The following is a 14,310-nucleotide window of genomic DNA, read 5'->3' on the forward strand; positions in this document are numbered from 1 at the left end:
CCCCACCTCTCAAGGGAGAGAAGCATCTGTGAGCCCCAGAGGAGCCTGCCTGTGCTCCCCGCCCCCCATCCCGAGGCTGCCGCGCTCTGGCGCCTGTGTCCTCGGCACATCGGAGCAGTGTTAGGCCCCTTGGGTCCAGCAGGTGTTTCCTTCTGCTCCTCTAAGAGAGGCTAAAGAGGCAGACCTCGCAGGGGATTCCGAGCGGGGAGCCATCTGGGCCCCTTAGTGCTGCCTTGAGCTCCTTCAGGTTTGTGTCTAGGGTGGGAGGTGAGGGTGCCCCTGGGGGTGCCCGCCCTGCCCAGGACAGAGGGGTCCTGGGTCCTTGCCATCCAGCTGATGCCAACTCTGCTCCTCTTGCCCATGTCTGCACCTCAGAAAAAGCGTCTCTCTATTCACGACTTGGACTTTGAGGCCGACTCTGACGACTCAACTTGGTCTGGTAGTCACCCCCCAGATTCATCCCCAGTCCCAGCAGCCACAGACAGCCTGCAGGTCAGTGGGCTCTCGTTTCTGCCCCCGTCCTTCCCAGGATAACCTGAGCGACAGGTGCTCGGGCCCCAGGTAGGGGACGGCACTCTGGGAAGGAGTCCGATGGCCATAGCAGGCCTGATGGGCCTGATGGGCCGGGGGGATGGGGGAGGGAGTTGGGGTGCTGAGGATCTGGGATCCCACAGGATCCAGAAGCTTCACACCCTCCATCTTTGCAGAGATGGGGCTGGCCGCTTGGAAGAGTGGAGTGCAGGAGGGGAACCAAGGCTGGACAAATGAGGGGCCCCAGGGATTCGGATGGGCTGCTTGTCAGGGGAGCGGGCCAGAGGAATGCTGTCTGTCCTGGACTCGGCCTTATAGGTGCCTGGGCATCCGTCCGGCAGTTCCAGGCCTGAGCTGGGCGGGGCTGTGTCTGCCTGGGCTGATCCACAGACTGCTTCAGGGGAGAGGACAGCAGGGCAGCAAGCCAGCACCCCAGAGGTCTTTGGACAACAAGTCCTGCTCCAGCTGCAAGACCAGCCCCTGTGGCCTCTGCTTCCTGTGGTCTCCGGGCCCTGAGGACCGCTTCCTCCCTGCCCCCTCAAGCTGGAAAGGAGCTGGAGCGTGTGACTTCCAGACACCCTCAGTACCTTGTGTCCTTGGGGGCAAGGGCACAACAGAGAGAAGCTTCTGCCGGCCAGAGGAAGGGTAGAGGAGGAGGGGCTGGGGCTGCAGCTGAGGGGCCCCCCAGGGGTCCTGCCATGCTCCCGCTTACCTTTCTGGGAGTATTAGGGTATATGCAGTTAGAACAACACATTCCCCCCAAGAAAATAGCTCCCCCACCCACTTCCTCGGGGCCTCAGGCTCTAGGTGGGTCAGAGCCCTGAGCTGTCAGATGTGTTCCCTTGTACAGTGAGTGGCCCAGGGTCTCAAGACCCCCCCAGCCTTCCATGGACACATGATACAGAGTAGGCAGTAAATGGTTCTCTGCAGGATTTCTGCAAATAAAGGGACCTGAGTTGCAAGGGGCCAGAGCAGGGAGTGCCTAGCGTTTGCTCCCGTGAGGTCTGGAAACCCTCAGACTAGGATGGAAAGACCCACGTGCCAGGGAGCTGCCCTTCCTAGTAAAATCTCACGCACCCTTCAGGTCCCGTGTGCTCAAACCTTCACGGATGAACCCCGTGCCAAGGACGCCTCCCCAGAGGTCATGGTTACCCCTGGATGCCACCCCCCTCCAGAAGAGCAGACAGACAGCCTCTCCCCTGTGGGACAGGACACCCTCACTGAGCTCTGCGTCCCTGGAGAGTCCCGCAGGACAGCCCTGGGGACTGCTGCTACACCTGGTAGGTCCCTTGATGGGCTCTGCATTGGGGATTTATGCAGACACGCCGGCCGATTGATAGCAACCCCTTCCTTCACCGCCTTGTCTGGCATGTCTGGTCCTGGTAGACACCACTCCCCACCCACTCCCCCCTACCCCCAGGCTGGGCACTGCCGTCCTGACACTCAGAAGTCCCAGCATCAACAGCTCAGCTGGTCACATAGCTCGTTATCAGCTGTAGGGAGGGTACTGAGCTGGCTTGGGGTAGAGACAGGCAGGTGTCCCTGAAATGATTAGGATCACTGGTCACCTGGACCATCCATCCTGACCAAAGGACAGGTCAGGTCCAAGCCTGGGGACTGACACTGCACCTGGGGATGAACAGTACTCTTGGGGATGGATGGCGCATTTGGAATGGATGGTGCACTTGAGGTCAGATGGTGCACTTGGGGACAGATGGCGCACTTGGGGACAGACGGTGCACTTGGGGAGGGATGGTACATTTGGGGACGGATGGTGCACTTGGGATAGACGGTGCACTTGGGAATGGATAGTACACTTGGAGGAGGACGGTACTCTTGGGGATGGACAGTGCACTTGGGAATGGACGGTACTCTTGGGGACAGACGGTGCACTTGGGACAGACGGTACACTTGGGGATGGACAATGCAGGTCCCGTTTGGACACTGCTTCCCCCTGGTCCACCGCCAGCCCCCAGCTACGAATCACGAGGTCTGCAAGTGCTGAGAACTAGACTTGCTTAGTTTAATTTTGTTGTCAGACAGTGCGCTTCATAATTAAATCCTGAATTGCTGTCTTTTCCTGTGCCCTGTGGGGGTGTGGGTTCAGGAGTTCAGACACCCTAATGCAGGAGCAGATGAGATCACAGAGGCAGCCCGGTCCTCCCCCTAATAGCCCCCACGTGGCCACCGCGTGGGGCCAGCTGCTGGGAAATGTGGTTAAGGCACCTTCTGCCAGGAAATCGGTCCCCTTTCCATTTTTCCTTTTCATTATATTATAGGGAACATAATCTCATGGTCCACAGGCTGATTAGGGTGCTGGAGGCATTTGGGGAGGAACATGGGGCTTTACTTCCCCCTGAACAGTGAATAAATGAATCTGCATTGAACAGGTCATAGGATGGGGATGGACAGGGACGTCACAGACTCCCTGCCCCCCACCATGATCCCGTCCCGCGGTGAGGACACCGACGGGGCGGCAGGCGGGGAGGGAGAAGCCGAGGGGAGACCATGTCTCTGACCAACCAGCAGTTTCACTTCAACCCTGGAACAGGGAGCATCTCAAGGGACATGCTCCCGACACGCAGGGGCATCGTCTGAGGCTGGGTGGAACATGGCAAGCAGCTTGTTCCACCAGCTTAGCCACTGTGACTCAGTTTCTCCTCCCTGTGAAGAGGGCTTATGCCTGGCGTGTGGCACTATTGTAGCCACTAAACAAGATTGTAGTGTCACAAACGTATTGACTTAAAACAGCGCATCTCCATCCTGTCCGTATGGGAGGGAGTCCCAGGCACTGCCAGACTGTGTTCCCAGCATGTGGTCTCCCAAGCTGAAACCAGAGGGGCATGGGGTTGCAGTCTCGCTGGAGCTCGGGGCCCTCTCCCAAGCTCGTTCACCTGTTGGCAGGACTGTTGGCAGGACTCGCCGAACCAGTGGGGCCTGTTCCCTGTGGAGGACAGTAGCGGCCATGCACAGTGACTCCCATGCGGCCAGCCCTGACCGCCTCTCCCTCCGACTCCACCTCCCAGGGAGGGGTCTGGATCCCTGGGGAGGGACCTTCCGGTGAGGCTGTGGGGACAGTAAGGTCCCCCCAATCTGGAGCACAGGATGAGCATTTCTGGGTATGCTGGAGGTGACCCGTGCCCAAACACAGATGTGAGAAATAGCCCTCAGAGACCAGCGTGGACAGACTTTCCAGAGCCCCCACCACTCACGGACGCTGCCTGGGCCCCACATCAGCCACGCTCCGGGCACACAGTTTCGCGTGGTGGAATTTGGTGTACTGTGGTCACCCGGCTGACATGGTCCCTGCTCCTCTGGCCCCACTGAGAGTTCTGGGCAAGGTCCTGTTTCCTGAAGGTCCCATGTGAGGGCTTGCGATCTGCTCCACTCTGACCTTGATCTAAAGTTCTCTGCTCCCTCGCCTCTGGGGGCTGAAATCACTCTTCGGTTTCTGTCATCTCTCCTTTTTCTTTACTGGGAAAAGCGTGTGCACTGGCTTCCAGCCTTTTGCTCTGGATAATGCGATCCCCACTCTCACTCCAAAGGGAGGAGCGCCATCGGGAGTGAGCAGCTCCCCTCCCAGTATCTGGCCAACATGGACACCTCGGAGGACGATGGCGAGCGCCCCGGGGCTCCCCGCGCTGCCTCCCACCCTTGCGGAGGAGGAGGCCACACCCCGTCCCAGAGCCAGGTAAGGCACCTGCGAAACTTTCCTTCCTGCCGATGCTTTGGATGGAGACTTTTTAACCTTCATGCCAAGTTGCTTCGGAGAAATCAAAGCTTTCAGTGCTTTCCAGCCGCACGTTTGCCCAGGCCTGTGTAGCAGAGACGTGCGAGCAGTGTTATCCAAATGTCCGCTGTCCTGTTGGCATGAAATCCACATAATGTAGAATTCACCGTCCCGAAGTTCATGTTCACTGCACTCAGTGCATTCACAGCCTCGTGCAGCCGTCCCCCTCTGTCGGTCCCAAAACGTCACTGCCCCAGAGGGAAGCCGATCCCATCAGCCGTCACTCCCCATCCCCTCCCTCCAGCTGCGGCGGCCACCGGCCTGCTTCCCGTCTGGCGAGCGAAGTCTCCCGGCTTCGCCCGCCGTGGGCATTGCACCCAGACGGGAGCATTCACCACAAGACGTGCATGCCTGGCTTCCTGCACGCGGAGTCACGGTTTCAGGATCCGTACTGTGGCCTGTGCCAGTGCTTGGTTCTGATGAAGTTCTATAACCTAGGTGAGGTTTGGTGGGCTGAGGTCCGGAGCCGATGACCAAGAAAGAATTCTTGAGACATCTTTGGTGCAAAATGGTGGTTTATTAAAGCACAGGGACAGGACCCTTGCGCAGGAAGAGCTGCTGCCCCGGGTTGTGAGGGATGGCAGGTTATGTACCTTGCGGTTGGGGGAAGCAGAGGGGAAGGGAGGTTTCAACGGAGTTTTCATATGCTAAAGACGGCCTACAGGGATACCGGAGGCCTTGCAGCTTGATCAGTGTTGTCTTTTGGCAAGCCATTAACAGCAAGATAGTTGGGAGATTTTTGGTGAGATGTCACAATCCTGCTATCAATCGTCTTTGTTAATGAGATTTAGGTTCAGAAGAGATTTAATTATATTTACATTCTCTTCTCTCTCAGCCTCCTTCAGTTTCATTTATGGTGGGGAGGGAGACATTGGGGCTTGAGGAACGGAGTTATTTGCCTCTGGCTATTGATTTGTAAACAAAGGGAGACTCCTGTCTTGCAGGATTGTGACCTCTGCAAGTTAACTATTTGTTTATAGTTTATGACAGTCAGGGGTGCCTGAGGAATGCTACACATATTACCGAGGGGGAGCGGATGGAGAGGGGGTGCAAGGTACCAGCTTTTGCTTTGTCTTCAGCCAGCCTCCTGCTCCCTCATCAGTTCCTCTGGAGGCAGATTCTTAGCTTACACCCCATCAAGCATTCTGCCATTTACAAGAGGAGCAAATACTCCACCACGGTATGCCTTTAGTAGATGTTCCGCAGGTTTTAAGAAAATTTAACTTAACATACAAAACACCTGTTAAATGAGTGAGACTCACTCACGTTGTAGACTCTGATTTATGACCTAAATCACAAGATCCCTCTGAGTACCCCGGGTTCCCTTCCCTGAATTTAAACCATGGTCCCGCTTACAGACAGCAGAGTCAGATCTGAGCAAGTACGTTTTATTGAGGGAAAGGCCACCCCACCTTATACGAGGACAGCCTGACCACAGGCTGATGCAGACTCATGGAGACCCTGGCAAGGCCCAACTCCTACAGAGGAGATCTTAGGATTAGGGCCTTTTGTTAGTGAGCAGCCAGAGGCAGGAAACCAAGAGGAGAGCCCTGCTCTGGATGGAGTCCCGGAGACAGCTCAGCCACCGCTGGTCTCAGGCATGTGTTCAGGAGCGGGGACTGACCCAGGCTCTATTACCTGGCTCAGAGCTCCTGGGACCCTCCCCCAGGGAGACTTGAGGGGTGGGAGGTGCCCCTGGGAATTCTCCCTTCAGGGGACCCAGGGATGGAGCTCAGGCTGTTAGGTGGAAGGAATGACTGATGTTGAGCCTGTTCAGAGAAGGCGGAAAGCAGCTGGGACCCGTGCAGCTGTGCTTGGCCCCCTTCTAGACGCAGGTGGGAGGGGCCGCTCTGCAGGGAGCTCCGGCCTTCCCCAGCCCCTTAGCCTTGTGCGCACTCTGACAACCCAGGAGGAGCTTCATCTGACACAGCCCCAGTCCACACACCCCCCTAAAACTCCTGGCTGTCACTCTACCAGCACCGTCCATGGCCCTCGGTGACTAGTGGAGCTACCCAGTGGGACCCAGACTTTGCTGAACCCTCTGTCCCCAGCAGCAGAGGTGCCAGCACAGAGTGGGACTCCCAAGGGGCAGGTGGGGTGCCAGCCCCTCCCCAGTCTCAGCTGATTCAGGAAAGGTGAGAGGCTCTTCCAACTTTGATCCTCTGTCCAAGCCTCGGGAAATGGGATATGCCAAAAAAAAAAGCAGCAGACTTGTAGAAGGAGCACTTCTTCGCATGGCTTTTGAGGAATTGGTGTATGTTTTTTGTTTTAAAATTGGGCTAATGTCAGCAGAACAGAAATGTGAAGTCTCTCCCTCTCCAGAGTCCGTGCCCTGAGGCACAGCTGACTCTCTTTCCTGGAGCGCTACCCAGAAGCTTCCTACAGCCATGGGCTAGAGTTCTCTGTGCCCACCCTCTGCCTCTGGAAGAAGGGCGCTCTCCCTCTGCCCTGAGCACACCAGGGTGTGAAAGACCCTGAGAAGGTCTGCAGTGAAAGCCGTCCAGCATTCTCCACCCAGAGTGGCTCACACTTCTTGGGGCCTGGACCCTCTTTAACGGAAGAGTGAGGAAAACACTACACAGGAAAGTAACCTTTGATCAGACTATGGGTCAGCCCCTAGCAGGGCTGGGGAATGGTGATGGAGGGGCGGTGAGGCCAAGGCAGGGACCTCCCTGTGTGGCAAAGCCACAGTGGACAGAGGAACCCCAAGTCAGATGACAAGGTGATAAAGACTGGAACTGTCTGTTTTCAGTAAGTTTTTAATTTAACGACTGTAGGAACTTTCAGTAAAACACATTCCCTGACATCTAGCCAGCCCTCCTGGTACGTGCCATCCTTCCTGCCTCCTTGAATGATTCCCTATTTCATGCTCAGAGCTCGTCTCCAACTCCACCTCCCCCAGCCTCTCCCAGAGCACATGTCCCACACTTTGTGTAAAGGCCAAGTGGGCAGCAGGCCAGGTACCCTGGGGAAAACCCAGGGCAGACCATTCCAGGGGTCCCTGCAAGGGGCTGTGGGTCCTGTCACCGCTCAGCTCTTGTCTTTCCTCCAGCCCCAGATGAGAACAAGAACCCCAGTTCCTTGTCTCGGGATGCTTTTTTTTTTCACTCTGGAAGTGACATTTGACAGCAACTGTGTCAGGCACCGGTGGGTCACCCTCTTCTTCTCAGTAAGGGGGTGGGGTCTTCTGTGCCGGCCACGTGTCCTGTGCACGTGTCCCGGAAGACAGAAGCAGTCTGTGCACACTCTCAGCCAGGTATCGATCCCACCTCTCCACCCCAGGCAGCCAGACGGCGGCTCAGTTACCGGCAGTCGCTCCAAGTCCTCACCCAGCGGTGACGGTGACGTTTCTCAGCTTTTGTATTCTTCTTTGGGCAGCTTTGCCCACTCAAAGCCCTCGGTGATGTGAAGATCAAACCAATTACCTACCGAACAACGCAAACGCATCCTCTCGCTCAGCATTTCCCTTTGAAAACAGGGTGAGCTCCCGAGGAGATAATGGCAGGAAGGATGCACCTGCTGGGCTTGGAAGAAAGGAAGGATTGATTTTCTCGGGTCTGGTCTGGGCGCTAATAGACTCTGGTGACTCAGGAGAGGAGGAAGTTGTACTTTTAGTCACTTGAGGCTGTTAGCTGGTGCCTCCTGGCCCAGAGCAACCCGAGGCTCTTACCCGCTAATGACTTCTAGTTCGAGCAGCCTGGCATAATGAATTAGTGCCTTCCTGTGCCGACCAGGAGTGGCGGTGACCACAGCTACCTTACAGTAGTGACACATCATACCTTTCAGATCCAGCTGCCTCGCTTGCTGAATTTGTCATTCTTCTGTGCTCACCCTTTGCCCTCTCTTGTGGTGCCACTCCCAGATTTTACTTGGTGTTCTAGAACTCTCAGTGTCAAAACGGGCCTCACGCTCCCCTTCCCAGGTCCCATTATGGATGGTGGCCTTAGCTTTCCTTCCAGTTCTTGGGAATTTAGTGCTTCTGCGGTGTTGGGCCCCAGATTCCTGCTGGTGACAGTGGGCTCTGTCTGCCGGACACTCCCTCATCTTGGGGACCCCATTTAGGGTCGGAGGGAAGAACTGTCCTCCCATGGTAAAAGTGTCCCCAAAGGAAAGCTCAGTGTCTTGGTCACGAATGGTGGATCTTTGGCCTGGGTGGAGACAGGATCACAGGAGTGCCCCACCCTACAGACCCCGGTTCACGAGGGCCAGGACTGGCCCCAGCACAGGCACTGGGCGCGAGTAGTGGAGACTTCTCCCAGAGCCCTGTCTCTGAGCACAGTGCACACAGATGACCAGCTGAATGCCAGTCTGTTTGGTGGTCTCAGTGTCTCACAGGCTGCGAGCCCACAGATGCCGACAGAGAAGAGGAGACCCTCAGGAGGAAGCTGGAGGAGCTGACCAGCCACATAAGTGACCAGGGAGCCTCATCCGAGGAGGAGGGGAACAAGGAGGAAGAAGCAGAACTGGACAGGAGCCCCTCCATCAGGGACCTCCCGGGGGCAGGCTTGGAGGTGAGGCCGCATGACTGGGCTCAGCAGGACCTGGGCAGAGGCAAGAGCTCTTGACTCCCGGGCCAGGAGGCAAGAGCTTGTGACTTAGCCCCTTGCCCACCCCAGGCAGCCAGCCAACCTCTGGGGGGCCCTGGGCCCCAACAAGAGCTGCATGGGAGGCTTAGCCCCCAGCCGGCCAGCTAGTCCACCAGCCCCGAGTTCAGAGGAGAATACCGTAGGATGGGCCCATCTTGGGGAGCGCCCTGCCATCTCTCCTGCTGTCGTCATGCTCCATGCTTCCCTCTCCCAGGTGAGCGGGGCTGCGGGCCAGATGTACAGACAGGAAACCATCCCCGGGGACCCTCAGGACCTCGTGCAGCCCAGCAGGACCACAGACAAGAAGCTGCTGGAGCTGGAGGATAGAGTGGCTGTCACGGCCTCGGAGGTTCAGCAGGTGGAAAGTGAGGTAACACCAGTCCCAGGGGCGCGGGGTCTCCAGGCGGAATCATGGCGGGATTCTGGCAGCTGTGAACAGAGCACCAAAGCTCCAGAACAGGAGCTTGGGGTTTCCGTGGGGATTGCCCACACCACCACCCCTGTCTTCATCCCATTTACCTTGGGGAGAGGCAGGCAGGGTGTTCAGCCCTACAGGAATGATGCTGACGCTTACCCCTCCCTGTCCCAGGAGGAGGGGCCTTCTCCAGAAGCAGGCTCCAGTTTTAAGACAACCCTGGGGCTCTGGAGCAGACTCTGACCCGAAGGTCATCCTGTGAGCCCGAGTGTGGGTCCAGGACTCAAGCGTCGGGAGCCTACAAAGGTCGAAGGACAGAGCCAGGGTCTCTCAGGGACAGCCAAGATGACTGAGCTCTACTCTGCCCTCCCCCGGGGTCCCCCAGAGAAAAGAGGGTCTGCCCTTCGGGCTGCAAGGGGAGTCCGCACCCACAGCCCTTTCTCACTTCTGCTCATCAGCAGGTGTCCACCAGGAGTAAGAAGCGTGTCTCCAGAGCTGTGCGTGTTGGGGACAAGCCACCCCGAGGACTTTGCATTAGTTTATTCCTTCTTGCTCAGCAAACGATTTTCAAACTCCTGAAAGGCACAGCTGTTGCACTCTTAGATTGAGCCTTGCCTTCATGGAGTTTATGCTTTCGTGGAAGGAGATAGAGGCCAAGCCAATGACCAAGGATCAGTTCTTGAAGCCAGCCGTGCAGAGAGGGTGTGAGGGTGGCTTGGTGGAGCCCCCAGGTGGGCTGCTCAGCAAGGAATATTGCAAGGAGAAGGCAGCGCACATATGTGGAGGTCCTGGGGTGGTCTTGAACTTGGCATGTTCAGGAAGGAGCAGTGAAACCCTGAGCCTGGGGCAGAAGGAGTGAGGGGGAGAGGGTGGGAGGCAGCTGCAAGAGGAGGACAGAGTCCAGAGAGCCATTGGAGGGACCAGAACAGGGGTGATGGGGCCTTGATTCTGTTTCCAGAAATTTCCTTTGGCTACTATGGGAGCCAGGGTTGGGGGCTCATTTAAAATGATGTCAGGAAGGCAGGCTCTGCCAGACGCCAGCCAAGCCTTTGCCCGTAGTGTACGCCTGTCCCTTAGAGCTATGGTGACACTGTCCGCTGTCACTGCCCCTCCTGCCATCCCTGGGGGGGAGCCAGATTTCCCGATGCGCCTGAAAGTGTACAGAGCCCCTCTCCTCCTGCATGGGGGTGACCCGCGAGGAACAGCAGCCCCCTCCCCGACAACCATGAAGATACATGAAAATGGGTCCCCAGGAACCGCATCTGTTGGGACCCCATCTTAAAGGGACCATAAGAAAGCTGGTGAACGGGAGGCTACTCTTCCTGGACTGTGACGTCAAGCTGGCACATCAGAGTGACGTCCGTGTGTCTGTCCTTTTCCTGCAGGTTTCCAACATCAAATCCAAGATTGCCGCCTTACAGGCTGCAGGGCTCACCGTGAAGCCTTCGGGAAAGCCCCGGAGGAAATCTAACCTGCCGGTGAGTACAGGAAGCCCGGTGCCAGGCTTTGGGCCCAGAGCCCCTGCCAGAGCCACCCCTGGAGCCTGAAACCAACAGGCTGACTGGCCCCCTCCCTTCCCGCCCCACCAGCCTGGCTGGGTGTGACCGGAACAGATTCCCTGGGGACAGCAGGGAGGGGGCTGCCCCCCACCCTCCGCAGCAGGTCTGGGACCAACACTCATCCACCCAGAGTCAAGCTGGGGTCCCCAGAGCCGGTCACACCAGTGGGGTAACCTGGCAGGCAAACACAGGGTGGTCCCGGGGGAGCCCCAGGTCTGGCTGCAGGAGGTACACAGGACATTTGAACTTCAGATAAATGACGTGTCACTTTCGAGTATGAGTATATCCCCTGCGATACTTGGAACAGACTTATAAACCGTATTCATTGTTTCTGAATGTCAAAGCTAACAGGCTGTCCTGTGTGTTCCTGGGCTGAACCTGGCAGCCCAGGCCACTGGGCTGGTGAGCTGGGGGCTGACGGGCCATCCCTGAGCAACTGGCCCCATGTTTACGGAGAAAGGCCATGCCCCCGTCCTGCCGGTCCCCCTGGGGCGGGCTTCAAACAAGCCACCGTCAGGTACAGGCCTTTTCCTTGCCCCCAGATATTTCTTCCCCGGCTTGCTGAGAGACTGGACCGGAATCCTAAGGATCCGAATGCAGACCCCACGGAGGAGGTATGTGTTGTTCCAGGAGGAAGAGATCGGGGCCACTCTCTGGCAGCACAGCGCGCCGCAGGCTGACACGTGTCAGTGGGGCTGACTCGGACACACCGTGCGGCTCGGCCTGCCCCACAGGGTGGCTTCCCCAGAGGCACACACAGGGTCAAGCTTGGTGTCAGAGCATTGGTTGGGGAAATCTGGGAAAACCCAGATGGGGAACAGGAAGGTGGGACAGACGGGAGAAGGCCAGCAAGCCTCCCACCTCGGCAGACCCCACGCAAGGTATCTGTGGCTCCCAGTGACGCCCCGGGCATTGTCCTGTGTGGGGCAAGGAGGCCGCATGGACCCCCCCCCCAATGCCATCAGTCATGGACGAGGTCCGTTCTGGGCTCTTCTTCCTGGCCCCGTGCGGGCTGGCGGGCTCCAGCGGCCTGGGGACAGGCCCACCAGGGGGACGTGGGGGCCAGCTGTGGAGGCATCAGGAGCCAGCGAGCATGCGGTGTTACAGGGCCCGGGGTGTGGGGGACGGTGGCTCCGCTCACAGCATGCAGGGGATCTCCAAGGTGTAGGCCGTGTGGTTGGGGGTGAGGTTGGAGGTGCCCTCCCCAGTGCCCCCGAAAGAGCGGCGTCTGTTCCCAGTCCTGCCTGCTGCCTGATGTCCCCTCGGAGCCACAGTGAACACGCAGCACTTGCGTGTGTCGTGACAGTGACACTGGTAGCTCTTTATAGTTAAAAACAGTGCTTCTCTGAAGGCTCCTTCCATCTGAGGTTTACAGACCTGGTGAGGAAGCATTGCGGCTAACCCTGTTGTCCCAGTGAGCAGACCAAAGCTCAGAGAAGTTGACGTCCTTGACTGAGATCATGCAGACCATAAATGACAGGATAAACGATGGAGGGGTCTCAGCCCGGGCCCCCTGGCCCTGACCTCCCACCCTCTTCTGGAGGCCATGGGGCTTCCTGATGGGCTCAGGGAAGCCCAGCCCTGGAGGCCTCTCCAGCAGGCTTCCAGGTGCATCCCCCACACCAGCCAGGCAGAATACCAGGCCAGACGTGGGAAGATTTCCAAGGGAGTGAGGCCACCTGCTCATGCCCAGCAAGGCAGAACAGAGAGAGGACAATCCCATCACGGAGAGGCAGTCGGCAGGAGTGAGGGTGAAAGGAAGGCATAGGGACCAGCAGCCATGGGATTTGGGAACATGTGAGGAGCAGGTAGTCTCCCACTAACCCCGGGAGGGGCTACTGCCTCATTTTCCAGATGAGTTCAGAGAGGACACACAGTCGTCCACATCATGGGGGTGGGTGGGTGGTGCCTGGACTTGAACCCAGGTCCGTGGGGCTGAAATGTGTGCTCCCCCTGCCCTCCCGCCCGCTGCTGACAAACATAGGCATCTCTTTTATGCTCTGATATTTGGTGTTTCATTTATTGATACCGTGTATTTTAATATTGATAAAAGTTCCAATATTGCCAAAGAACAGAAGGCATTGGACGGAATTCACTAGAATCTGGAAGAATCGTGGGAAGTCCCAAGTTAGCTCCCCATGTGGCTAAGAATGACAGCAATTCATGACGCCCAGAGACGTCTTCTTTCTTCTAGGTGACAACGGCGCCCTATCTTCTCAGAAGGAAGTTCAGTAATTCCCCGAAAAGCCAAGGTAAGAGTTAGCGGCTTCACTCATCCCCGCAGGCTGGGAGATGAGCTGGAGGGTGTGGGAGTGGCCAGTCAGGGTTCTGCATTTCTGTGTCATCCCCACAACACAGCATCTCCTGCCCAGGAGCCTGAAGGGCCCTCCCCGAGCCACCACGGCCACCGGCAGGAAGCATTGCGGTGGCTGGGTGTTCTGGAATTCTCTGCACTGAGCACGCAGAGGGGGTGATGCTGGTATTCTCCATGTTTTGCGTCGTAAATGGCTCTCCGGCTTGAGCAGCTCCCAACCCCCTCAGGCAAAGCACAGAACACGGCTTAGCTTCTCTTGATGTCTCAGTAGCAACAAGGACATCAGCTTCGCTCGGGGTGAACGGGAAGGAAGGCCCGGTTGCCTTTCCCGTGGTGCTCAGCCGGGCTGCCGGGGAATCGTGTGCTGGTGCATTGCTCCCCTTGCAGCCCAATCACGGGTCGCCAGAGAGAAGCAGCCTCCTTTCCGGGTCAGGGTTTAGTCCCCCCGCTGCTCTGCCAGGCCTCTGAGCCGCTATGGCATCTCCTCTTGTCCCTGCCTCTGAGCTGTGCCCTCACAACCCCGTCATTACAGCTCTGCCCACAGCCACGGTCCCAGCGCTCAGCTTCCTCTGTGTTCCTCTTCTGCTCCTGAACAATCGTTGGCCCCCACCTGCCGGCAGAATGAGCGGGATTTCTTAGCACAGCCTTCTAGACTCTCACCTTCCAGCCCACACAGGAGCCCTGGGTGAACAAGACACGCTCACAGGCACATGTGGGCATTGATCGCTCTGTGCACACACATACCTCCGTACCTTTGCCTGGGCTGAGCCTTCTGCCCAGAGCCCTCCTCACTCCCTCTCCTACCCACCTCTGCCTTCCGAGGCCAAGTGCATTGTCTCCCCCGCAGGAGTTTCTCCACCACCTCCAGAATATTCTCCACCACCTCCTCAGAACAGGTCTCTGCACATCCCTGTTTGTGCCCAGCTCTCCTCCGTGCAGCTCCCTCTCTGCTCCCTGTAGCCGGGCAGGTCAGGCGGGAGACAGGGCAGGTCCCGAGACCTCTGAGGTGAAGCCCCCACTCAGGGCCACAAGCCACCTGCCACCTGCCAAGGGGCCGGGAGGAGGCTCCTGGAGCACATGCACCAGCGCCGGGGGGAGCTTCCAGCAAGTGCCAC

General features: G+C 57.8%; 1 protein-coding gene across 1 annotated transcript in view; it reads left to right on the forward strand.

The window, feature by feature from the left end:
* The window catches only part of LOC111145275 (melanophilin), a 35,573-nt gene that overhangs the window by 18,513 nt on the left and 2,750 nt on the right, over positions 1-14,310 (forward strand). Inside the window, exons 5-10 of the mRNA XM_022500097.1 lie at positions 376-492; positions 8,647-8,832; positions 9,122-9,277; positions 10,708-10,800; positions 11,424-11,501; positions 13,076-13,133. Of these exons, the coding sequence (XP_022355805.1) occupies positions 376-492; positions 8,647-8,832; positions 9,122-9,277; positions 10,708-10,800; positions 11,424-11,501; positions 13,076-13,133 (688 nt within the window). The remainder of the gene's footprint in view (positions 1-375; positions 493-8,646; positions 8,833-9,121; positions 9,278-10,707; positions 10,801-11,423; positions 11,502-13,075; positions 13,134-14,310) is intronic.

This window comes from Enhydra lutris, unplaced genomic scaffold (assembly GCF_002288905.1).
Source record: "Enhydra lutris kenyoni isolate GAN:26980312 unplaced genomic scaffold, ASM228890v2 scaffoldscaffold1, whole genome shotgun sequence".
Classification (NCBI taxonomy): Eukaryota; Metazoa; Chordata; class Mammalia; order Carnivora; family Mustelidae; genus Enhydra; species Enhydra lutris.